Consider the following 27,780-nt stretch of genomic DNA (forward strand, 5'->3'; position numbering starts at 1 on the left):
CTAATGTTAAACATGCCTGCATAACGTGTACTACTGCAACACATACAACACATTTGTCCCGTACTTACACTTTGTTGAATTAATTCAATATCATAGTCGCCACTGAAGTCCACTCGATCCTTGTTTACCGTCAATGGATCGGTCACTCGTCAAACAGTCCGCCAGAATCCGAGTAGGGAATGGCTGAGGGTAGCTGTCAGTCAAACACAAGTTAGCCAATGGGAATGCATTCCTGGACAGCCCACCCACACGTGAAGTTTGTGCCAAAACTGCAAGCAAAAAGTCAGGGAGCGCGAACGAGAAAGCAACCAAATAAATTGAATCGCAACCAAAATAAATTACGTCAAACAAAACTGAGAAAGACGCGGAACAAAAATAAAAGGTTTCTGAAGAGTAATAGACTGATATTTTGCACGATTACATGAATAATTTATTTGCCAGTCTAAAAAAAAATTGACTTTTTTTGTTTTTTTGTATTTTGATTTGTCGTTTTTGTTTGATATTTCAAAAGTATTGTATGAACATTTTGGCACAAAATTGATTCCATAAACAACACTGATTACAATAGACTTATCATAAGAATAACCTTTTCACGTTATAACGTGATCAGTTTCTTTGTTGTAATAATTGTAATAACATGAAAATACATTGTTATAAAGTGTTTGTATGTCATAATAATGTGAAAACATATAGTTGCAAATTGAAAACATGATTATAACCATAGACTTTTCACGTTATAACATGGTACTGATCCAGTTTCGTTTTTCAGACATGGCAGCAACATGCTGCAGTATATTTTAAGTGAATCTTGACTAAACAGGTTTTCTGGTTGTTTTTTTTTTTTAGTACAGGGAAATTTCCTGTATATGGTAAATATACTCTACCGTTCAAAAGTTTGGGGTCACTTTGAAATGTCCTTATTTTTGAAAGAAAAGCACTGTTCTTTTCAATGAAGATCACTTTAAACTAATCAGAAATCCACTCTATACATTGCTAATGTGGTAAATGACTATTCTAGCTGCAAATGTCTGGTTTTTGGTGCAATATCTCCATAGGTGTATAGAGGCCCATTTCCAGCAACTCTCACTCCAGTGTTCTAATGGTACAATGTGTTTGCTCATTGCCTCAGAAGGCTAATGGATGATTAGAAAACCCTTGTACAATCATGTTAGCACAGCTGAAAACAGTTGAGCTCTTTAGAGAAGCTATAAAACTGACCTTCCTTTGAGCAGATTGAGTTTCTGGAGCATCACATTTGTGGGGTCGATTAAATGGTCAAAATGGCCAGAAAAATGTCTTGACTATATTTTCTATTCATTTTACAACTTATGGTGGTAAATAAAAGTGTGACTTTTCATGGAAAACGCAAAATTGTCTGGGCGACCCCAAACTTTTGAACGGTAGTGTGCATACGTTATAGATGCAGTATTGAGAGATTGGGCTAACAACGCTGAAGTATTCCTTTCACATTACAGTGAGCTTCATATATTATACACGCACATCTATATGTTTTCTTACTCTTGTCCACATTCTCTATCCCTCTCTCTCCGAAATATATTCTCTCTCTTCTTTTCCCTGTCACTCTCTCTCGTGCACATACACACTTGAAAGTGCTGAGATGAACCTAACACAGTCCTCCTTCATACTCGTCCTCGTCCTCTGCAGCCGGCGCTCCTGAAGCGCCCCCCTGTGGAGCACTGGGAGATTTCTTCTTCTTCCCGCCTCCTCCAGGTACTTTCAGAGAAACAGCCAGCTTTGCATACTGTCCACAGAGGCAGCAACAGAGCACTGTTAGTCAGGTCATTACACAGAATATAATAATTTTAAAGACCAAGTAAGGAGTAGATCACTTAAGGGTGTGACATACAACCCCAATTCTAAAAAAGTTAAGACGCTGTGTAAAACATAAACAAAAACAGATTATGAAGCTTTGCAAATCATGGAAACCTGATATTTCATTGAAAATAGTAGAAAGACAATAGATCAAATGTTGAAACTTAGAAATTTTATTGTTTTTTGAAAACTATACGCTCATTTTGAATTTGAGGTCAGCAACATGTTTTAGAAAAGTTGGGACGGGGCAACAAAAGACTGAAAAAGTAATGTAATGTGGGGGGAAAAAAAACAACAACAACTAATTTGGTTACTTGACAACAATGCCAAACCACTTTCTGTACATATTAAAACTGCATGGCTCTGTAGTAAAAGAGTCTGGGTGCTAAACTGACCTGCCCACAGTCCAGACCTGTCACCTATTTAAAACATTTGGCGCGTTATAAAGCGCAAAATACAACAAAGGAGACCCTGATCTGTTGAGCAACTCAAATTGTATATCAGGCAAGAATGGGACAACATTTTGCTTTCAAAACTACAGCAATTGGTCTCCTCAGTTCCTAAAGGTTTACAGAGTGTTGTTAAAAGTAGAGGTGATGCAACACAGTGGTAAACATGCCCCTGTCCCAACTTTTCTGAAACGTGTTGCTGACATCAAATTCAAAATGAGCATATATTTTTCAAAAACCAATAACATCTCAGTTTCAACATTTGATATGTGGTCTTTGTGCCATTTTCAATGAAATATCGGGTTTCCATGATTTGCAAACCTTCACATTCTGTTTTTGCATTTTCATTTTACACAGCGTCCCAACTTTTTTGGAATTGGGGTTGCAGAAATGATAACGTACGAGCATATAAATGTGACTTGCCTTACAGCCAGCACTAATTTCAGAGAAAATTAATACCAATATACAATGCAGAGATCCGTTAACGTCGTATGTTTATATATGAGATGACGGCTGAATACATTTGTCTCTTACGTCGTTGTCCATGTACTTCAGAAGAGGGGAGTTACACACGCGATAAACATCGTCCTCATCTTGCTCATCGTAACCCGCCAGTAACGTCTCCATTGCAGCACAGTCCTCGCTGCCGCTGAACCCAGGAAGACTAAGACAGGAAGTGCACATGTAGACAAATTACAGCACAGGAAGCTCTTAATGAATTAGAGGGGCAGGGACGGGGAGAATGTGATCCCATGAATATGGACCAAATCACATAATGCACAGTTTAATGATACACAACTTCTTTGACGCAACACTGACAACAATGCTTGATTACCTTTGAGAATTAGAACAACAGTGCCTTCTAGTGGGCGACACACTTAAAGCCCAAGCCGAGCCTACTTCAGCAGAGCGCTCTGCCATGACGCAAATTTCATTTTGGATGCGAAATTCTGCTCCGAATTCTTGTTCACGTTGACTGCGCATAATGTGAAACTGAGCAATACACCAGCCTCGCTTGCTCTCGAACAAAAAATGATCACATCAACAATTATAAGAATTACTTAGTATAAATACAGAAGTGATCATAGGAAACCGTGTGCTGATTGTTCGAGATATTCAAACTATTTCCCGATAATCACCTTGAGTGACTCGGCAAAATGGCGGCCAATCACTTTGTCACCGTAAGTGAAGAATTAAAGTATGAAAGAAAATGCTGTTCTTGTTAGAAAAAGCACTAAAAAGATTATACAAAAGTTTGGTCTTAAACTAATCAAAGGTAAGGTGGAATTGTGAGTTATTTTATGAGAGTCAGCATAGATAAGCGACAAGTCTGCGCCACACTTTTATTACATTTGCATACCACTTTTGAAGACTGAAACAATTATTTTTTTAAATATGATTTTTTTTTTAATCATCACATGTATTTTAGGCTAAAACAATTACCTGCCTCAGGCTCAGTAAATATTGGTGATTATTATATGGCACAAGCTACAGTGGTGCTTGAAAGTTTGTGAACCCTTTAGAATTTTCTATATTTCTGCATAAATATGACCTAAAACATCATCAGATTTTCACACAAGTCCTAAAAGTAGATAAAGAGAACCCAGTTAAACAAATGAGACGAAAATATTATACTTGGTCATTTATTTATTGAGGAAAATCATCCAGTGTTACATATCTGTGAGTGGCAAAAGTATGTGAACCTCTAGGATTAGCAGTTAATTTGAAGGTGAAATTAAAGTCAGGTGTTTTCAATCAATGGGATGACAATGAGGAGTGAGTGGGCATCCTGTTTTATTTAAAGAACAGGGATCTATCAAAGTCTGATCTTCACAACACGTTTGTGGAAGTGTATCATGGCACGAACAAAGGAGATTTCTGAGGACCTCAGAAAAAAGTGTTGTTGATGCTCATCAGGCTGAAAAAGGTTATAAGAGCATCTCTAAAGAGTTTGGACTCCACCAATCCACAGTCAGAGAGACTGTGTACAAATGGAGGAAATTCAAGACCATTGTTACCCTCCCCAGGAGTGGTAGACCAACAAAGATCACTCCAAGAACAAGGCGTATAATAGTCGGTGAGGTCACAAAGGACCCCAGGGTAACTTCTAAGCAACTGAAGGCCTCTCTCACATTGGCTAATGTTAATGTTCATGAGTCCACCATCAGGAGAACACTGAACAACAATGGTGCACATGGCAGGGTTGCAAGGAGAAAGCCACTGCTCCCCAAAAAGAACATTGCTGCTCGTCTGCTGTTTGCTAAAGATCATGTGGACAAGCCAGAAGGCTATTGGAAAAATGTTTTGTGGATGGATGAGACCAAAACAGAACTTTTTGGTTTAAATGAGAAGTGTTATGTTTGGAGAAAGGAAAACACTGCATTCCAGCAGAAGAACCTTATCCCATCTGTGAAACATGGTGGTGGTAGTATCATGGTTTGGGCCTGTTTTGCTGCAGCTGAGCCAGGACGGCTTGCCATCATTGATGGAACAATGAATTCTGAATTATACCAGCGAATTCTAAAGGAAAATGTCAGGACATCTGTCCATGAACTGAATCTCAAGAGAAGGTGGGTCATGCAGCAAGACAACGACCCTAAGCACACAAGTCGTTCTACCAAAGAATGGTTAAAGAAGAATAAAAGTGAATGTTTTGGAATGGCCAAGTCAAAGTCCTGACCTTAATCCAATGGAAATGTTGTGGAAGGACCTGAAGCGAGCAGTTCATGTGAGGAAACCCACCAACATCCCAGAGTTGAAGCTGTTCTGTACGGAGGAATGGGCTAAAATTCCTCCAAGCCGGTGTGCAGGACTGATCAACAGTTACCGCAAACGTTTAGTTGCAGTTATTGCTGCACAAGGGGGTCACACCAGATACTGAAAGCAAAGGTTCACATACTTTTGCCCCTCACAGATATGTAATATTGGCTCATTTTCCTCAATAAATAAATGACCAAGTATAATATTTTTGTCTCATTTATTTAATTGGGTTATCTTTATCTACTTTTAGGACTTGTGTGAAAATCTGATGATGTTTTAGGTCATATTTATACAGAAATATAGAAAATTCTAAAGGGTTCACAAACTTTCAAGCACCACTGTACTTCCGGTAAAATCGTGCACTCTGATTGGTTCCTTTGCGGGCTGTATTTTCCCGTAATGCCCGTAGGAGATTACGGACTTTCTTTCCAAGGCGCTGGCTTTCAATGTTCAAAAGCCAAAGTCCTTCCCGCACCATTCATGGCGCGTTTGGCGTATCCTCGGCATCTCGCATATATTACATAGCTAGGGTTACAGTGGGGGGGGCGAGTCCTCTGATAACCGCGAGAGTTTGACTCCCCACTCGCATCTGTATTGCAGCGTGCCTTACCAGATGGCAGTAGGCGCCATTTTTATGATGGTCTTTGGTCTGACCCGACTGTGAGTAGAACTCGCGATCTCCCAATCGAGAGGCGGGCACGCTAACCACTAGGCCACTTGCCAGTCTTTCAATGTTGCACAAAAAAAAAAAAAGTTTTTTTTTTTTTTAACCTTTGTTACATGCACACTTCAAGCACAGTGAAATTCATCCTCTGCATTTAACCCATCTGAAGCAATGAACACGCACAGACTCAGAGCAGTGGGCAGCCACACCAGAGCGCCCGGGGAGCAGTCAGGGGTCAGGTACCTTGCTCAAGGGCACCTCAGCCCAAGGCCGCCCCACATCAACCTAATTGCATGTCTTTGGACTGTGGGGGAAACCGGAGCACCCGGAGGAAACCCACGCAGACACGGGGAGAACATGCAAACTCCACACAGAAAGGCCCTCGCCGGCCGCTGGGTTCGAACCCGGAACCTTCTTGCTGTGAGGCGACAGCGCTAACCACTACACCACCGTGCCCTCCCAACTGATTAACTGGAAATCAAAATGGAATCAAAAACGGCCAAAAGATAAACAAGAGATTATTCAAGAAATAAGCAATGAAGAGCATTCAGAAACCACTAACCGCGAACAGAAATTCAGTTTTGAAACCGCTAGCTGTTTATTCTGCATATGTGTCTCAACTATGTTACAAATTTAACATGACTGAAAGCAGCGTCACACTTCATTATAATAAGCGTCTATTTTAATCTTAGAATTAAAAAAAAAAGCCATATAATAAAACTCCTTATTTACCTCGCTTGCTCGGTCTTTACGGGAAAATATCAGACCAAGGTCTTGAGAGCACGGGCCGAGCCTACGGCCTCGGTCTGATATTTTCCCGTAAAGATCTCACGTTCACTCTATATTGACCGTAGGTGTGAATGTGAGTGTGAATGGTTGTCTCTGTATCAGTCCTGCGATGACCTGGCGACTTGTCCAGGGTGTACCCCGACTCTCACCCATAGTCAGCTGGGATAGGCTCCAGCTTGCCTGCGACCCTGTAGAACAGGATAAGTGGCTACAGATAATGGATGGATGGACCTGGCGTTCAATTAATAATGACCAAAACGAAGTTGAGGTTATTATTCACCGATATTCAAGTCACCTCCGGCGAATAATTGTTAATTATAATTATTTAGAACTTAGAAGAATGACTTGGAACAAAAACCGTTTTTAAATCCTCTTATTAGAAATAAACCTCGACAGGGTGATGCAGAACCCAGACCTGAAGCGGAGGATAAAATTTGTAGTGCGCATGCGTTCAGATGCATCCACAACAGCAGAAAATAGCGTATGCGTACGGGTCATTCGAGAATTCAGGGTATATTTCGCGTCTCTGAGATAAACCTTTTGTTATTTTCCACAAATCTTTATTGAATCATTTTTGAACAATAATGCAAATGATGACAAACTTTCACCAATAGCAACGCTTGACGTGCATTTTAGACCCAATTTATCCATAAAACATTAACTAATTGACTCCCACCCCTCCCCCACATTATTGGCTGTCTTTGACTCCTAATTCATACGTTCATCTTGAATAAACATGAAGTGATTCAGTCTAACTTTTTGTTTTTTGGGGCTTATTCTATTAACGGTTATAAAATCCGTTGCATAGAAAGTCGATTTTCTGTATTATGTGAAATTTCAGTAATAATAAATTTATCTGTCCCAATGTTCTTGTCAACTCTGTTATAAAACCATATAAAATCCACAAAGACTTTTTATAATACGCATGACACTTGGACCAAGAGACGTCACTTCCTCTGGTGGGAAACTTCCGAAAGGCAGTGAGGTATGTTACGTTTCTTCTCTCGTTCATTTGAACAAAATGTTGAAGGTACACCAAGAATAGATCAATTATTCGTCAAATCTTTTATTGTGATATTGGAGTGAATCTCTCGCTCATTTAAAAAAAAAATCCATAAAATTGTTTTTATACATGCCATACAGCGCCCTCCACAATTATTGGCACCCCTCGTTAAGATATGTTCTTAGGCTTCTAATAAATTCATTTTTTAAAAATAATATAGGACAACAATGCAAAAAAGAGAAAAATCCAACCTTTAATTCAAGTGCATTTATTCAGTGGGGAAAAAAAATCCCACATTAAAAAAAATAATTATTTTACATGAAATCATGTGTGCCACAATTATTGGCACCCCGGATGTTAATCCTTTGTACAACTCATTTTTGCCAACAAGACAGCACTTAATCTTCTCCTATAACATTTCACAAGATGGGAGAATACAGAGAGAGGGATATTCGACCATTCCTCTTTGCACAATCTCTCTAAATCATCCAGAGTCCTGGGTCCTCTCCTATGCACTCTCCTCTTCAGCTCACCCCACAGGTTTTCAGTTGGATTGAGGTCTGGGGACTGAGATGGCCATGGGAGGAGCTTGATTTTGTGTCTGGTGAACCATTTTTGTGTAGATTTGGCCACATGTTTAGGGTCATTATCTTGCTGAAAGACCCAGTGACGACCCGTCTTCAGCTTTCGGGCAGAGGCCACCAGATTTTGATTTAAAATGTCCTGGCGTTTCAAAGAGTTCATGATGCCATGCACCCTAACAAGGTTCCCAGGGCCTTTGGAAGAGAAACAGGCCCACAGCATCACCGATCCTCCCCCATACTTCACAGTGGGCATGAGGTGCTTTTCCGCATACTCATCTTTTGTGGCGTATTAGTGTGTTTGTTGCCAAAAAGCTCTATCTTGGTCTCATCTGACCAAAACACATGGTCCCAGTACCGCTTGGCGAACTCCAGACGTTTACGTTTATGCTTGTAAGTGAGAAAAGGCTTTTTCCGTGCATGCCTCCCAAACAGCTTGTTGGCATGTAGATAGCGCCTGATGGTTGTTATGGAGACTTTGTGACCCCAAGATGCTACTCTTTGATGCAATTCTTTAACAGTGAGCTTTGGAGAACTTTTTACTTCTCTTACCATCCTCCTCACTGTGCGCGGTGGCAAGATAAACTTGCATCCTCGTCCAGGCTTGTTTGCCACTGTTCCAGTTGTTTTAAACTTCTTGATGATTCCTCTGACTGTAGATATGGGCAGGTGTAGGTGAGCGGCTATTTTCTTGTAGCCATTGCCTGACTTATGAGGGTCGACACACATCTGCCTTACTTGAATGGTGTGTTCTCTCGTCTTTCCCATGTTGAAGAGTGGATAAGAGAAATAGGCCTCTGTGTCCCATCATATTTATACCCCAGGGAAACAGGATGTGATGAATTACTAATTAAAGGTTCCTAGATGGGCGGCACGGTGGTGTAGTGGTTAGCGCTGTCGCCTCACAGCAAGAAGGTCCTGGGTTCGAGCCCCGGGGCCGGCGAGGGCCTTTCTGTGTGGAGTTTGCATGTTCTCCCCGTGTCCGCGTGGGTTTCCTCCGGGTGCTCCGGTTTCCCCCACAGTCCAAAGACATGCAGGTTAGGTTAACTGGTGACTCGAAATTGACCGTAGGTGTGAATGTGAGTGTGAATGGTTGTCTGTGTCTATGTGTCGGCCCTGTGATGACCTGGCGACTTGTCCAGGGTGTACCCCGCCTTTCGCCCGTAGTCAGCTGGGGATAGGCTCCAGCTTGCCTGCGACCCTGTAGAAGGATAAAGCGGCTAGAGATAATGAGATGAGATGAGGTTCCTAGATACTCTGATCAACTTTATAAACTACAGTAGAAATGACAGAAATGCTTCAATTACATTTATTTTCTAGGAATTGCTATGGGTGCCAATAATTGTGGAACAGGTGATTTTATGAAAAATAATTATTTCTTAGTCAGGGATTTTTTTTTTAATTCCCTTGAGTTAAAGGTTACATTTTTCTACAATTTTCAGTGAGAGATTATGCTTCTGCAATAAAAACTGAATTTATTTTAAGGCTTTTAACACATCTTAACCAGGGGTGCCAATAATTGTGGAGGGCGCTGTATGTGGCAGCTAGTTTGAGGTGAGCATGTGGAGTTAAGACACAAAATGGTGGAAAATGTCAACTCTGTTATTGGAGTGAATCTCTCACTTGTTTTTGTTTTGTTTTTTTTTAAACAAAACAATAATACGATTAAATTCCATAAAATTCTGTTTTTATACATGCCGTGCGGTCGCTAGTTTGAGGTTAGCATGTGGAGGTAAGACACAAAATGGTGGGGGCAATCGTCAACACTGTTATCGTCAACACTGTTAAAGGAGTACGCCACCCCCAGGTGAAATTGAGTCAGTCCCTGCAGTCCCTAGAGTTGGATGAGTGAGCCAAAGCGTTTTGTAGCCGACCCAGCCATTGTCCTGATCTAGAAACGCCCCGGTTAGCTTTAGCTTAGCGTAGTCGCTGTAATCCGGCGTGTCCAGCTAGCATGTCGTTGCAAAAGTGAATCAAATAACTCAAGATTTTTTATAATTATTTCTCATGACCTGTACATTCACATCGAGTACACACATCAATGCAAATTAACACGAAGGGATTTACTAGACCAATTTATATCTGGAACTATTTTCGGCCACAGCACAGGCAAAGCACCGCTGCAGGCGCAAAGACACCACGCAGCACCTGAAAACCCTGGTTTCCCTGGTAACACTGGTGTATTGACGGAAGTTGTGGTGCTGCGTGGTGTCTTTGCGCCTGCAGCGGTGCTTTGCCTGTGCTGTGGCCGAAAATAGTTCCAGATATAAATTGGTCTAGTAAATCCCTTCGTGTTAATTTGCATTGATGTGTGTACTCGATGTGAATGTACAGGTCATGAGAAATAATTATAAAAAATCTTGAGTTATTTGATTCACTTTTGCAACGACATGCTAGCTGGACACGCCGGATTACAGCGACTACGCTAAGCTAAAGCTAACCGGGGCGTTTCTAGATCAGGACAATGGCTGGGTCGGCTACAAAACGCTTTGGCTCACTCATCCAACTCTAGGGACTGACTCAATTTCACCTGGGGGTGGCGTACTCCTTTAATGGATTGCCCAGTTTGACGATAACAGAGTTGACCGTGACGAACACAGAGTCGACGCTCGAAACGTACCCGCCATTATAGAATGGGCCGGACGTCTGCGTGTAAACTCGGACCTTTCATGTTTACGTTGTAAGACTGTCCAAAAATCGACCTTAGTGACTCTGTAGCTATGAAGTAGATCAGATTTCACAGGGTTATGAAGCAGTGCATACCTGTAACTCTCTTTCACACACTTATCTGCTGCGACAAAGTCACCTCGATGGAGATGGACCAGCACTTGTGCTATGGTTTTCTACAAGCAGAACCAGAAGAAGCAGAGCAACAAACGGAAAATAATAACACAAAGAAAATTAATGACATACCTTATACCTGCACTCACTGTCCATTTAATTCGATGCAGCTACCATGTAGATCACTTTGTACTGTACATCACTGTAAATTCTCTGTTTAGGTTGTGAGGTTCATTTTTGCGAGTCCACACACTTACATGTCCACGCTAGTTTCGATATTGTCTAAAGGTGCTAAAAGGTGTTCTTTGATCCAAAGCATCTCATAAATGTACCTTAAAGCACGTGGGGTAATTCTCAATCTCCTTGTACATGTTCTTCTCTTTCTGCAGAGAGACAGCTGCCTCGTCCAACCTGCGGAGCAGTGAGACGAGACGTACTGCATTATCTCAAACATTTAAGAGGCTAAAATTAGTCACAGATGCTGCGCCAGTCGTAATCGTTTACAGGAAAACAGCAGGACAAGACAGGGCAAATGGAATGGAGGAAAGAACGGAAATGCGACTGGAGGTCAGAGCAGGTCAGACTCTCAGACGCCTGCACACACTCACCTGCGCAGCCGTACCAGAAGTCTGGACGCTTTTCCCAGCAGCTCGGCAGCCTGTCGGAGCCGGTCCTCATTCTACATGTGGAGGCCAAAAAAGGATGTTCATAAAGCTTGTGAAACAAATGTCGGCAATTTAAGGTTCACGAACTGATGATACATATAAATTACCGGTACAAACACCAATTCCAAAAAAGTTAGGACACTGTGTAAACTGTAAATAAAAACAGAATGCGATAATTTGTAAATCATGGAAACTCTATGTTTCATTCAAACTGTACAAAGACAACAAATCAAATGTTGAAACTGAGAAATTTTATTGTTTTTTGAAAAATATATGCTCATTTTGAATTTGTCGTCAGAAACACATTTAAAAAAAAGCTGGGACGGGGTATGTTTACCACTGTGTTGCATCACCTCTACTTTTAACAACACTGTAAATGTATGGGAACTGAGGAGACCAACTGCTGGAGTTTCGAAAGAGAAATGTTGTCCCATTCTTGCCCGATATACAATTTCAGTTGCTCAACAGTTCCGGGGTCTCCTTTGTCATATTTTGCGCTTCATAATGTGCCAAATGTTTTAAAATGGGAGACAGGTCTAGACTGCAGGCAGGCCAGTTTAGCACCTGGACTCTTTTACTATGGAGCCATGCAGTTTTAATAGGTGTAGAAAGCGGTTTGTCTTGCTGAAAGAAGGAAGGCCTTCCCTGAAAAAGATTTTGTCTGGATAGCAGCATCTCATCTCATTATCTCTAGCCGCTTTATCCTGTTCTACAGGGTCGCAGGCAAGCTGGAGCCTATCCCAGCTGACTACGGGCGAAAGGCGGGGTACACCCTGGACAAGTCGCCAGGTCATCACAGGGCTGACACATAGACACAGACAACCATTCACACTCACATTCACACCTACGGTCAATTTAGAGTCACCAGTTAACCTAACCTGCATGTCTTTGGACTGTGAGGGAAACCGGAGCACCCGGAGGAAACCCACGCAGACACGGGGAGAACATGCAAACTCCACACAGAAAGGCCCTCGCCGGCCACGGGGCTCAAACACGGACCTTCTTGCTGTGAGGCGACAGCGCTAACCACTACACCACCGTGCCGCCTAGATAGCAGCATATTGGTCTGAAATGTGTATATATCAATTCAGCATTAATGATGCCTTCCCAGATGTGCAAGCTACCCATGTCATGTGCACTAATGCACCCTCATACCATCACAGATGCTGGCTTTTGAACTGTGCACTGATAAGCCGGATGGTCCCTCTCCTCTTTAGCCTGGAGGACGTGGTATCCATGATTTCTAAAAAGAATTTCTACTTTTGATTTGTCAGACCTCGGGACAATTTTCCACTTCGCCTCAGTCCATCGTAAAAGAGCTCAGGCCCAGAGAAGGTGGCGGTGTTTCTGGATATTGTTACCTTGCCCAGGATGGAGTCCACCAGGGGGCGAGGTATTGTTTCTGGTGAGGTTTCTTTTTTTTTTCTTTTTTTTGTTAATGATATTATGGGGAAATAGCTAGCCAATCATGAAGCCAAGCTTCATGAAACTTTCAGGATAGATGGGCATTGGTCTCGAATAGAATCTCCAACATTTTGAGGGTCATCCGATCAAGGTCACCAAAAAGGTAAAGTCGTTTTTTTGCGATATCTTCCTTCATATTCAATCAGATGTGTTCTGATTGGCTGAGAGCGGTATGGTGTGTTCTGATTGGCTGAGAGCAGTATGGTGTGCGAATGAGAATCAGAACCATGTTTACTGGCCAAGTATGTTCACACACAAGGTCAAAATCAAGGTAAAAATCGTTTTTTCACAAGATCCTCCTTCATATTCATCATAAGTGCTACCGGCCGAGGTTTGTTTTGCCTGGCAACACTTGTTTATATCTGGTTTTAACTTGTATTTGTGGATGCAGTAACGAACTGTTTTCACAGACGATGGTTTTCTGAAGTGTTTCTGAGCCCATACAGTGATTTCCACTACAGACACGTGTCTGCTTTTAATGCAGTGTCTCCTGAGGGCCTGAAGATCACAGGCATCCAGTGTCAGTTTTCAGCCTTGTCTCTTGCATACAGAGATTTCTCCAGATTCTCTGAATCTTTTAATGATATTATGTACCACAGATGATGTGATCCCCAAATTCTTTGCAATTTTACATTGAGGAACGTTATTCTTAAATTGTTGCACTGTTTGCCCATGCAGTCTTTCACAGAGTGGTGAACCCCTCCCCATCTTTACTTCTGAGAGACTCCGCCTCTCTGGGATGCTCGTTTTATACCCACTCATGTTACTGATCTGCTGCCAATTAACCAAATTAGTTTTTTTTTTCCAGCATTACACAACTTTTTCAGTCTTTTGTTGCCCCGTCCCAACTTTTCTGAAACGTGTTGCTGACATCAAATTCAAAATGAGCATGTATTTTTCAAAAATAAATAAATAAATAAAATTTCTCAGTTTCAACATTTGATATAAATGTGTTCTGTGGGTATTTTTTTTTTAATTTACGTTTTACACAGAGTCCCAAATTTATGGAATTGGGGTTGTAATTCCAGTCCACCAATTTGACTGGTTAAGCAGCATTCCAAGAATGCTTATACTTAGTATTTTGTATAAACATAATGGGATGCTTCACTGTGTGTATCACTCCGCTCGTCCATCATGCAAAATTCCACTTCCTAGTTTGAAATAGTTACTACAGTAGTGTTAGCGACATCAGCGGACATGGCAAACGATACATTTTTCACAAATGGAACTTCTGACTTCAAATACAACTGTACGAAATTTCATCGGATGAAGATGAAAAGGAACAAGGGATGCCCATTTCACGGGCTTGTAGCTTCTTTGGGATCCGTTTCTGCTCCTGGAGGAGAAATGAAACTAAAGATTTGGCCATATTGTGTCTGAAATATCAGTTACTCGATCTTCATTTCTTGTTTATAGATCTGTTGTGTAAAAGCAATATCGCAATAATGACGTTACACTGAACGTGTATTACAAATCAGAGTCGTGCTGATATTTGATATAACCGCACTCTTGCTCGCACCATACTGCTTAAGTATAATGTGTCGTCTTACCTCAAAAACAGATGCAGCTTTCTGATACAAGTCCACCGCTTTCTCCAGATCCACAGGTTCAATAAGTCTGTGAGAAAGCAGTCAAAAAACAGTTGTGAAATATCCCATAAATTACAAAAGAATTAAACAACAAGATCCATTTATCACAAATTGAGCTTAACTCAAAATCATTTCCTCAATAATCTTAACTCAAGATAATTTCCAGCCAATGTATTGGAAGGCAATGGTGAAGACATAATGGTGAAAAACCTCATTTTTTCACTTGCTGTAACCATGTGATCATGTGTATTGCCTTGTTTCGAAGTCAAAATAGCATATGATCGATATTCAGATATACTGTGTGCAACTGATCGTTTTTCTTATACAGACAGGGCGTGTGAGTTTGCGAACACGAAAATGACCAAAACTCAAAATTCTGCCGTGTGTACATTTCTATTTTCCCACGCTACAGTGTAACCCAGTTTAGTATAAATACGAACGAGTTGATCATAGGAAATTGCGTGCACTGACTGATCGAGAAATTTGGACCATTTCTCGATAATCACCTCGACTGACTCGGCAAAATGGCGGCCAATCACTTCGTCACCGTAAGTGAGGAAGAATTACAAATTATGAAAGAAAATGCTGTTCTAAAAGCACTAAAGATGCTACGAGGTTTGGACTAAAACTATTCAACGGTAAGGTGGGATTGTGATTTATTTTATCGGTTACAAAACAAAGGACGATGTGAGTCGGTACAGATAAATAAGACAAGTCTGCATGGATTACATTTGCACGCTGCTTTTGAAGATTGAAAATATGTTTAAAAAAATCACTAGTGTATACTGAAAAATCATCTGCCTCAGGTTCAGTGAATATCAGTGATTACGATACATACAGGATACGTTTTTTGTTGGAATAAAACGCATGTTCTATTCCCTTCTCACAGGTTCCATACATTTGGTTTGATAGCATGCAATATTGTTAGCATATCACTTATCCTACACGTATTACATCACTCTACCCAATGGAGAATGAGCGTTGAATATGGTTTACGATATTGCATGGTTGTCAAGATAACATGACATCACACATTGGAGCTGATGCGAATATTCAGTGAGAAAGTTTTCTGCTGCGCGTGCGCAGAAGCATTTCTTTGCTCGCTGAGAAAGCCGCGTTGAACACCTGAAAGGCTACCAAAACTTGATTAGATATTTCTCACACGTATTTACAAGAGAAACACAAACCAATGGACATCAAAAAACTGGAAAAGACACGTTGGAGATGTAAAACTTCTGCGCTAGCGAGTGACAATTTGTAAACAAACATGGCCACCAGGTTTGCTTTGTTAAATACGGAAGATTTTGAGAGAATTTTGAAATAGAAAAGACACGTTGAACACCCGAAAGGAATGTGTATGTATAATAATAATAATAATAATAATAATAATAATAATAATAATAAAAAAATGCCTGGCTTTTTTTTCGTCCTATATCAGATATATTCCAGTCAGCTACTCATCTTTGACTTGTTCAGTATCATGCTAGCTGAATGGAATATACAGTGACATGAATGTCATCTTGAATATGAATGTCATGGCAATATTTGGGCTTTCAGTCATTTCTTTGAACTGTTCTTTTTCTGTGGCAGAATGTACAGCATATATCTTTAATAATAAAAAAAAAAAACCACTAGAATTTGGTGCACAAGTTTTAATTTTCTTTGGGTTTTCTGAAATCAACACAGGGTCAAAATTATACATAGAGGGTCAAAAATATACAGCACACCTAATATTTGGGTAAAATGTCTCTTTGCAAGATTCACCTTGACCAAACATTTTTGTTTACTGTGAACAAACTTCTGGCAGAATTCTGGTTGGATATTTCACGACTCTTCATGGTACAATTGGTAGAGTTCAATTAAATTTTTTTTTTTTTCTTGGCATGGACTCGACTTAAAAGCACGGTCCTATATTTTCAATTGGGTTGAAGTCAGGACTTGTTTTAAGCTTAATATTAGCCTGGTTTTGGAGGATAAAGCAGGCTAATATTAAGCTTAAAACAAGTCCTGACTTCAACCCAATACTTTTTTTGTTGGAATAAAACGCATGTTCTAAAAAAAGTAACTCCCAAGTCGTGTTCAAGTTTCTGATGGTTTATGCTGAAGAACTCTGAGGTAGTCCTCCTTCTTCATTATTCCACCCACTTTGTGCAATGAACCAGTTCCACTGGCAGCAAAACAGCCCCAGAGCATGATGATCCTACCACCACCAGCTGGTACAGTGTCCCTCTGTACATGGTGGTCATTGTGGCCAAACAACTCAATCTTTGTCTCATCTGACCATACAGCTTTCCTCCAGAAGGCTTTTTCTTTGTGTGGTCAGCTTCAAACTTAACTAAAGCTTGAAGGTGTCAATTTTGGAGCAGGGGGTTATTTCTTGGATAGTAGCCTCTTAGTCCATGGTGATCTGAACTGTAGACAGTGATCCATCAGCTTCCAGTTCACGGCAGGGCTGTGCCATGGTGATTCCCAGCTTGTTCCTGACCATCCAATCCAATTTATTTTCAGCTGAGGGTGACAGTTTGGGTTTTCTTGAAGCAAAGTAGCTTGGCAAAGTGACTACACCTCACAATAACTTGGACACAATTGTTTGAACTGATCTTGGAATTTGCAGTTGTTTAGAAATGGCTCTAAGAGACATTCCGGAGTTACGTATATCTACAATCCTCTTTCTCAAATCTGCACTGAGCTCCTTGGACTTTCCCATTTTACAGTGTGTTGGTCAATCCAATGAGTGCTGTAAATGAACCCTTTTTATGAAGGCACAGAGGAGCTACCAGCTGCAGTCAATCATGATCACTAACAGGAAGTTAAGAGACCTCAGCCTTGGCAAGATAAGAGACATTTTGGACGTTTCAGCACCTCTGAATTCATAATCTAAGTGAGTGTATGTAAATTTTTGATCCTGTATGTATAATTTTGAGCCTGTGTTGTTTTCAGAAAATCCAAAGAAAATTTAAACTTGTGCACCAAATTCAAGTGTTTTTTTTTTTATTAAAGATGTATGCTGTACATTCTGCCACAGAAAAAGAACAGTTCAAAGAAATGACTGAAAGCCCAAATATTGCCATGACATTCATATCCAAGATGACATTCATGTAAACATGTAAATTTCTGACCACAACTGTATCTTATATACCACCACAAAAAAAAAAAAGCCAGCCAATGTTATTTAAATAATAACCTCAACTTTGTCTCTGTTATCATTCACAGATATTCACTTCACCTTCAGCGAATAATTGTTAAATAATCACAAATCTCTTCTCCTGTATTTACAGTCTCGGGATTGATGATCGTCATGCTGTCACATACTTGCCGGCTCTGTCCAAAGCCATGCCTGCAGTTCCTGATGTTCCGTTCTCCACGTACATCACGCTGGCTTTCTCAATCAGTTCAACAGCCTCCGGGAGTCGCTTCATATCCTATAAAAACGACACACCTCCTCGGTTACGCACACATTTCCAACACAGTGATTCATTTCCAAATCTAGTGATTAAATCCAAATGCTGTGATGTTATAATCGGTAGGTTTGCCAGATTTATTAAAAACACCCTTACTTACATCAGCAAGACATGACAGCATTTTTATTAGACCACACGTGACCCCAGAATGAGAACTAACAAATGAGAACTCACCTTCAGCATCATACCTGCTTGCTCAATTGCCCTGGAGTCAAAAAAGAATTACAAAAATATACCATTTAACAGGATTTAATACATACTAATCACCACTTTTTAGTTCAAAACATTTAGAAGCACTTACTTTGCAGCATGGAACAATCTGGTTATTAAGGTTAAGTAAGGAACATGGGCTGATGGAAGCAGAACTATTTACATTTTGTTTTGAAACTAGCTTATTTTTCCTACTCACCAGGCTGCGATTTTGCAGGCGAGAAATGAGACTATTTTTGCGAGACAAGGAATGTTCATGTTTATATAGATATTTCGACACTGTCTAAAATCTCCCTTGTCTTATAACTGTCTTATAACTCCCGCCTCACCCGCAAAGCCATCAGGATTGCAGGTGACCCCACCCACCCATCTCACAGCCTCTTCAGCCTGTTGCCATCGGGGAGGAGACTGCGGAGTCTCCGGGCCAAAACCGGCTCAAGAACAGTTTCTTTCACCAGGCGGTCAGGAGGCTCAACTCCCTCCCTGTTCTGCCCTTCCTCCCCCCTCTGCCCCCTGTCACAGATTCTGCTTGCACACCCCCCTGCCCCCCCTTCAGCATCTGACGTCATCCTCACAGTTTCCCCCCCCAACACACACACACACATACATCTCATCGTTCATTAACACACTGAACTCAGGGACCGCACATCTCACTTTACCTCGCTCATTTGCACTATTCCGCACTACCTCATCTTAACAGCTGCTAGTTTGTTTATTCTGCTTATTTCATGTTTACCTACTATACCTCAAGTGCCCTTGACTGTTAGGTTATTTGAACCAATTTGTGTGTGTGTGTGTGTTTATATATGTGTACGTATGTATGTACCGTATATGAGTGTTTAGTCTACGTCTAGTTCATATCTAGAGTGTTTATACTGTTTATATTGTTTGAGTGTTTAGTCTGTGTGTAGTTCTTATCTAGTGTTTCTACTGTTTATATTGTCTGAGTGTTTAGTCTATGTCTTGTTCTTATCTAGTGTTTATACTGTTTATTTATACTGTTTATATTGTTTGAGTGTTTAGTCTATGTCTAGTTCCTATCTAGAGTGTTTATACTGTTTATATTGTTTGTTTTTTTCAATTATTCTATTTTTATTTATTGCATTGCCTGTTTGCACCGTGGGTCAGAGAGGACTGATATTTCATCTGTGCTGTATGTCGAGCATGTCTAGCATATTTGACAATAAAGTTGACTTGACTTGAAATCAGAACTCCTGATACACTTTACAGTAGATTATTAGATTCTAATAGAATAGAAAAGCCAAAATAATTGGGGATCTTTTTTTAATGGGCCCCGACTTGTTACAAGTATGAATAGGTGGGCCTTAACCCTCCTATTATGTTCATTTCTGAGGAACACCCATGATGTTCCCGGGTCAATTTGACCCATGGCATGTTTAATTGTCTAAAAGTGTCATAAAACAAAAATATCCTCACAATTCCTTTGTATGCATCATTAGCAGGTCCATTTCTTCCATTTCAAGTCAATTTTGGTGCAAAGGTGTTTTTTGACCTCAGATAGATCATGGTTCATTTAGGATAATTCACCCGATTTCTGAAATAAAAACATCTTTTAAGTGTATTCTGGAAGGTCAAACATTTTTTAAAAAGTTGTTTTACCTGACATTGGTTAGAAATAAACAGTTTGCAATATGTAATACATGTGAAATATACAATGACATTAACATAATATTATCATGTTATAATATATGTCTGGACCCCCAAATAGGCATGCAAATGAATATAATCCAGGTCCTTCCACCTTTCCCCCAAGACACGTCTCCCTTCTAAATTAATCATTTCCAGAATGATTTTTTGGACTGAGTTGGGCATGACCAGCTCAAAAGCTGACTTGATATCAGTGACACGACTCACTGCTATCCTAGTGGGCCCTGGGGTTGTCTTTATTATGTTTTCTACCGACCGCTTTTGCTGGTGTGGATTTGGAGATGAGAACCACTGAATTTCACCATTTTTGGATGTGAATGTCTTGCGTTGAGAAATGTTCATAGTAGTTTCCTTGCATGGTTCAGAATCAGAATCATCAGATTCAGAATTGACATCAACGTGGTCTTCATCTTCAGATATATTCTCCTCTACTTCACTATCGTGATCAAGAATGAGTTTCAGAGCCTCCAGGTCTGTCATTAGTTTAGGTCGCCTGCTCATTTTGACACCAGTGACAAGAGTATGTTGTCTGTAGCTGCAGAGTGTAATATTGGTGGGAATTCTGTGCTTTATGTATTCCTTGCCCCTGACCCATGGAGTGTTCATACTATGTGGATGGAGTTTAGAATGCTACACTGAAAGGGTTCCCGTGAAACTCCTTCTTTCTCGCACTTTCCATTGAGGTCAGGAATAGGTTGTGTGTGTGTGTGTGTGAGAGAGAGAGAGAGAGAGAGAGAGAGAGAGAGAGAGAGAGAGAGAGAGAGAGAGTGGGGGGGTGGAGGGAAGGTGTGGAAGTGGACTATATCTCACAAATGCAAGAAACCTATAATATTTGACACTTCTGTCTCTGTTTAGCCTCTACTTTGACAACCGGGTCAAATTGACCCGGAACAGTATCTATGTAATAGGTTCATGCAGGGGGGGTTACAAATATTTGAATTTATTGTTTTTTTCATTTTATGTGTTTTTTACACTAAATGAGACACATAAAATAAGGTACATAGCAGAAAACAAAAATGAACTGTGTTTTTAACACTTTTAAAAATTGAAACGGGTCAATTTGACCCGTAACATAATAGGAGGGTTAAAGCAGAAAAGGTTGAGAACCCCTGCACTATACAATTGTATCCTTCCAATTTTGTGGCAACAGTTTGAAGAAGAACCACAGATGGGGGTTACGGTCAAGTGTCCACATACTTTTGGCCATATAGTGTACTTTGGGATAGGTTCCAGCTTGCCTGCGACCCTGTAGAACAGGATAAAGCGGCTAGAGATAATGAGATGAGACAAACAAACAAAAACTGTTGATGTGGACCATCTGGATACAAGTCCTTACTATAGAAATGACGCATATTAGAACCAGTGCTTGTCGCTGGCACTATTTTCAGAGCTGCTGTTAAAGAAAATTAATCAACACATTCTGACCAATCAGAATTGAGAATGTTGTATCTAATATTACACTAGTCATGCAGTGTGGTCATAGCCATGGAAAAAGGATACGTTTTGTTCTCTGTGTGGTACTCTGCCTCCTTCAGGTACGCGTCCTTCGCTTGCTCGAACTGCTTAGCATTTTTGAAAGCCACAGCTGTGAGAAAGTAATGGCACCATTTAGTCCAGTGTGCCAAAACTAATAAGCTAAACAAATAATTAAGGACATTGAGAACCAAGTGCACTACACAATTGAGAATACTTCCTGCTCTGACATAAAGGCTTGGCAATGATGTTGAATCGGAGGACACTGTGGACACTTCACTGGAGACTACAAACCTTTTTTCTTTCCATGCACAATTATCTCCAGTATCAGTTTGTCACAACATTACTGGTGTTGACTGGATATTTGTGGTTGGTGGTGGTATTGATGGGTTTCAACGCCCAGAAACGCCTGATCTACTCATATCAGGACTGCACACATTACTACTGACAACACTACCATCTTATTGCCTGTGTTGACAATGAGGAGAATGAACCACCACCCAAATAATATCCATCCTATGGATCCTATGGTGGTCCTGTTCCTTCGATGGATGAGGTAGAAGGAACCGGACCTTGTGCTTCGAGACAGACTACAACGACCCCTGAGTGAAGATACAAGTTAGATGGACATTTGGTGTATGTTTTATATCTAAATTATATGGACTCGAGTGTTTTACTAGGAAATACACCACTCGTATTTTTCATATGAGCTACATCCGGGACATGGAGAACCAAAACCAGAACAGAAATCTCTATATGTCAGTCGTGAGGAAATTGATGGATCGTTTTGATAAATTTGGGTACGTTTTGTTTGTGAATGTGTCTATATAATAAAAAGAAAGTCACATGTTGGCTTGAAGATATGAAGTTTATCTTTTCGTATTGAAAAACTCACATTTTTCACATGAAATACATCACGGATCTGAGTTACATATTTAAATAATATTGGCTGGCATTTTTCCGTGGTAGATCAGATATATTCCATTCAGCTAGCATGATACTGAACGAGTCAAAGACGAGTAACTGAATGGAATATATCTGATATACCACGGAAAAATGCCAGCCAATATTATTATTATAATATATACATACGCATTCCTTTCTGGTGTTCAACGCATCTTTCTCTTTCAAAATTCTCTCAAAAACTTCTGTATTTAACAAAGCAAACCTGGCAGCCATGTTCGTTTACAAATTGTCACAGTCACTCGCTAGCACAGAAGTTTTACGTTTCCAACATGTGACGTCATGTCTTGACAACCATGCAAAATCATAAATTATATTCAAAGCTCATTCTCCATTAGGTAGAATGACGTAATACATGTAGGATAAGCGATATGCTAACAATATTGTATGCTATCAAAACGAATGAAACCCGCTAGAAGGGAATAGAACACGTTTTTATTCCACTGAAAGTGTCCTGCATGTATAATAATTCCCGATATTTCACTCTGAGGCCCTGTGATGACCTGGCGACTTGTCCAAGGTGTACCCCGCCTTTCGCCCGTAGTCAGCTGGGATAGGCTCCAGCTTGCCTGCGACCCTGTAGAACAGGATAAAGCGGCTAGAGATAATGAGATGAGATGAGGTGAGATTTCACTCCGATGATGTTACTCCCAGTGTTTTCCCGCTGACTGGATGAGTGTTGTCAAAATGGCGAACTGGTTCAAAATTAAAATTTTTTTGATTAACTTGCATGTTTTTGTGGGTGTGTCCATATAATATAAAGAACATTACACGGTGGCACAAAGATATGAAGTTTATCTTCATGTGTTGAAAATACAACCCCAATTCCAAAACAGTTGGGACACTGTGTAAAACAAAAACAGAATGTGAAGATTTGCAAATGATGGAAACTCTATATTTCACTGAAAATAGTACAAAGATAACAGATCAAATGTCAAAACTGAGAAATTTTATTGTTGTTTTCTTTTTTAAATATATGCTCATTTTGAATTTGATGTCAACAACACGTTTCAAAAAAATTGGGACAGGGGCATGTTTACCACTGTGTTGCATCGCCTCTATTTTTAACAACACACTGTAAACGTTTGGGAACTGAGATCAATTGCTGGGGTTTTTAAAGAGAAATGTTGCCCCATTCTTGCCTGATATACGATTCCAGTTGCTCAACAGTTCCGGGGTCTCCTTTGTCATATTTTGCGCTTCATAATGTGCCAAATGTTTTAAAATGGGAGACAGGTCTAGACTGCAGGCAGGCCAGTTTAGCACCTGGACTCTTTTACTATGGAGCCATGCAGTTTTAATATGTGCTATGTGGCAGCGGGGGCATGGTCAAACGTCGGTCTGTGACCGGAGGGCGGAGTCAGGGAAGGTAAGTGGCAGAATCACTACACCTGATGTCAGTTAACGTGTGTCTTCCCCAGTGACCGTACCCTATATAAGGAGAGAGAGAGAGAGCAGAGGAAGAGAGCTCTATCCCCCACCAGACGACCTGTGTGTGCGCGCGCGTGCGGGCGAGGCGCAGCTGGCCGCGCTACAGCTCCCCACCGACAGCCGGCTGGTCTACGCAGACCTCCGCCGGGCCGTCCTCCAGTGTGTGGGGCACACCCCAGAACAACATCGACAGCGCTTCCGCGTGCTGCGCTTGGAGGAGGTCGGCTGGCTGTTCGCATTTGGCCAGCAACTCCGGGACGCCTGCTGGTGGTGGCTGAGGGCTGACAACCGCGACGCCGAGGGAATCGTCGATCTGGTGGTACTGGAACAGTTCATCGCCCGACTACCCGAAGGGACCGCGGAGTGGGTCCAGTGCCATCGAGCTGGCGGAGGACCATTTGGCGGCTGTTCCAACGGCAGGACAGCAGATCTCCTCTTCTCCCCTCTCTCTCCCCCTCCCCTTCTGTGTCTCGTCCTTGCCCTGTTCCCCCACCGCGGAGGTGGGGGCCGGCTCCACCCCCGCCGGCCCGCCACACCCGCGGTGCCCTCCCTTTTCCCACTTCCGTGTCTGTCTCTCCCCCCCCAGGTGAGTGAGCCCCAGAGTGCCGGTGCAGAGAGAAAGCCTGGGCCGGTTTGCTGGCGCTGCGGGGAGCCGGGCCACCTCCAGCAGCAGTGCTCGGCCACGGAGGTGGGCGCGGTGGTCCGGATCCCCGACACGCCAGGAACCGCCCTCGATTGGGCCAGAGCGTATCGCGTACTGGTGAGTGTGCAAGGGGATACATATCAGGCTCTGGTGGACTCTGGCTGTAATCAGACCTCAATCCACCAAAGCCTGGTGCAAGATGAGGCATTGGGGGGGGAAGCACAATTGGTGAAGGTGTTGTGTGTGCACGGGGATGTTCACAAGTACCCTTTAGTGTCAGTCCACATTCTTTTTCGAGGGGAAAAATTTAGTGTAAAGGTAGCGGTTAATCCTCGCCTTACCCACTCGCTAATTTTGGGGACTGATTGGCCAGGATTTCGGGAATTAATGACTCATTTAGTGAAGAGTGGATCCTGAAGAGTTCAGCAGAGGGAGGTCCCGGTGTGGCATTGGCAGGAGCAGCTGTCACAGAGCCCTCTATGTCATCACCGCGTCAGAGCGAGGAGCCGCAGGCTCCTCCTCCTCCTCTCGGGGAATCCCTCGCGGATTTCCCGTTAGAACAGTCACGGGACGAGACTCTGCGGCATGCGTCTGACCAAGTGAGAGTAATCGATGGTCAAACGCTCCAGCCAAACACCACCCCGTCCTTCCCCTATTTCTCCATTATGAGGGATAAGTTATACCGAGTGACACAGGACACTCAGACTAAGGGCCTCTGCATGCTCTTGCGACAAGGCTTTCGCAGATAGCTTTTTGCAGACAGTTGTAATTTATCGTTGAGCGGGGAGTAATAGGTGTGCGCGATGTTATTCACCGCCACAACGCAAGGGGGCGCGAAGTCGCGAAATCACTAGGAGTAGTTGGTGGGTGTGGTTAGTGGAGTGTTTATCCTCCGGTTACTTATAATGACTAGAACTGGAGTCGTATAGATGTACGTACTTCCTCACTTCCTCGATCAACCGCTCGTCGTGCTGCTCCATCTTCGCTCGTGTTTTTAAAAATGGCGGTCGTGAAAACAAACCAAACCGGGAAAGTAGGGAAGCGGAAGTGCATGTACAGCGGATGTAGAGTGGACCAATCAGAGCCCTCTTGTCTGCGACGCTGTCTGCGAGGCTTCTGCGGTGGTCACAATTTTTGGGAGGTGCGCGCAGAGCATCTGCGAAGGTGGGGGGGGCTACGCAGACACTATCTGCAATACCATCTGCGAGGACTGGGTTGTCAGCATAAATTGGCCTTAAGGAGCCGATTAAACAACTTTTTGATTCCAAAGAGCCGCCGGGAATTGGTATTCCAGGCGGCTCACTTTAATCCCATGGCTGGACACTTGGGGCAGGATAAGACACTAGCCCAAATAATGGCCCAGTCCCATTGGCCAGGGATTCGCAGCGATGTCCGTAGGTGGTGTACGGCGTGCCACGAATGCCAGTTAGTAAATCCAGCGGCCATTCCAAAAGCGCCTTTGCGCCCTCTACCATTAATTGAGACCCCATTCGAAAGAATTGGGATGGATCTCGTTGGGCTATTAGATCGGTCAACACGAGGATATCGCTTTATTTTAGTTCTGGTGGACTATGCAACGCGATACCCGGAAGCAGTGCCTCTTCGCAATATCTCAGCACGCAGTATTGCGGAAGCGCTCTTCCGCGTCATCTTCCAAGTCGTAATCCCCAAAGAGATTCTGACTGATCAAGGCACCTCGTTTATGTCACGCACACTGAGTGAACTGTATGGGTTATTGGGAATTAAACCGATCCGCACCAACGTTTATCACCCACAAACGGACAGTTCAAACGGACATGGTTCAATCGCACACTCAAGAGTATAATTAAAAAGTTTGTTTGTGAGGACGCACCCCATTGGGATAAATGGCTCGAACCCCTGTTATTTGCAGTGCGAGAGGTCCCACAAGCCTCCACGGGGTTCTCCCTGTTCGAATTATTATATGGGCGTAAACCGCGTGGCATCCTAGATGTACTGCGGGAAAATTGGGAGAAGGGACATTCACCGAGCAAAAATGAAATCCAATACGTTACTGACCTGCGCGCAAAACTCCACACACTCACACACCTAACCCAGGAGAATTTGCGGCAGGCCCAAGAACGGCAAACCCGCCTGTACGACAGGGGTACGCGCCTTCGGGAGTTCGCACCGGGAGATAAAGTATTCGTACTGTTGCCCATGTTGAGCTCCAAATTGGTCGCCAAGTGGCAAGGACCCTTTGAGGTCACACGGTGAGTCGGGGACGTTGACTATGAGGTGAGGCGAACGGACAGGGGTGGGGCGCTCCAGATTTACCACCTCAATCTGCTCAAACTCTGGAACGAGGAGGTCCCCGTGGCGTTGGTGTCGCTGGTTCCGGAGAAGGCGGAGCTGGGGCCGGAGGTTCAAAAAGGGACATTGACCTCGCTTAACTCTCCGGTCCCCTGTGGAGACCACCTCTCCCCGACCCAACTCACGGAGGTTGCCCAGTTGCAGACCAAATTTTCGGACGTGTTCTCGCCCCTGCCCAGCCGCACCTGCCTCATAGAGCACCGCACTGAGACGCCCCCGGGGGTGGTAGTCCGCAGCCGCCCTTACAGGCTACCCCAACAGAAGAAAAAAGTGGTTCAGGAAGAACTCGAGGCCATGCTCGAAATGGGCATCGTCGAGGAGTCCCACAGTGACTGGAGCAGCCCGGTGGTCTTGGTTCCCCAGGCCGACGGGTCGGTCCGGTTCTGTATGGACTATAGAAAAGTCAACGCGGTGTCTAAATTCGATGCGTACCCAATGCCTCGTATTGACGAGTTGCTGGATCGACTAGGCATGGCTCACTTTTATTCGACACTGGATTTAACAAAGGGATATTGGTCATATTGGAGTCAAGATCCCCTTGACTCCACTATCCCGGGAAAAAAACGGCCTTTTCCACACCATTTGGCTTACACCAATTTGTCACACTTCCTTTTCGGCTGTTTGGGGTGCCCACTACGTTCCAGCGGCTTATGGACAGAGTCCTCCGCCCCCACGCCACCTATGCGGCCGCATACTTAGACGATATTATAATCTATAGTAACAACTGGCCATGGCATCTACAACACCTGAGGGCCGTCCTTGGGTCGCTGAAGCGAGCAGGTCTCACGGCCAACCCAAAGAAGTGTGCGGTTGGGCGGGTGGAAGTACGGTATCTGGGCTTCCACCTGGGCAACGGGCAGGTGCGTCCCCAAATTAATAAGACCGCTGCGATTGCGGCCTGCCCGAGGCCCAAGATCAAAAAGGGGGTGAGACAGTTCCTGGGGCTGGCTGGCTACTATCGTAGGTTCATACCTAATTATTCGGACGTCACCAGCCCGCTGACTGATCTCACTAAAAAGGGG

At 42.6% G+C, this 27,780-nt stretch overlaps 1 protein-coding gene across 1 annotated transcript in view; it reads right to left on the reverse strand.

Moving 5' to 3' along the window:
• Window positions 1-1,544: 1,544 nt before the first annotated feature.
• Window positions 1,545-27,780, reverse strand: part of napgb (N-ethylmaleimide-sensitive factor attachment protein, gamma b) — a 30,834-nt gene continuing 4,598 nt past the window's right edge. Inside the window, exons 3-12 of the mRNA XM_060905345.1 lie at window positions 21,418-21,502; window positions 18,341-18,358; window positions 18,214-18,244; window positions 17,891-18,000; window positions 14,540-14,606; window positions 11,469-11,539; window positions 11,193-11,271; window positions 10,843-10,922; window positions 2,817-2,946; window positions 1,545-1,762 (exon numbers count right to left, since the gene is read on the reverse strand). Coding sequence (XP_060761328.1) covers window positions 1,625-1,762; window positions 2,817-2,946; window positions 10,843-10,922; window positions 11,193-11,271; window positions 11,469-11,539; window positions 14,540-14,606; window positions 17,891-18,000; window positions 18,214-18,244; window positions 18,341-18,358; window positions 21,418-21,502 — 809 coding nt within the window. The 3' untranslated portion in view covers window positions 1,545-1,624. The remainder of the gene's footprint in view (window positions 1,763-2,816; window positions 2,947-10,842; window positions 10,923-11,192; window positions 11,272-11,468; window positions 11,540-14,539; window positions 14,607-17,890; window positions 18,001-18,213; window positions 18,245-18,340; window positions 18,359-21,417; window positions 21,503-27,780) is intronic.

This window comes from Neoarius graeffei, chromosome 23 (assembly GCF_027579695.1).
Source record: "Neoarius graeffei isolate fNeoGra1 chromosome 23, fNeoGra1.pri, whole genome shotgun sequence".
Taxonomy (NCBI): Eukaryota; Metazoa; Chordata; class Actinopteri; order Siluriformes; family Ariidae; genus Neoarius; species Neoarius graeffei.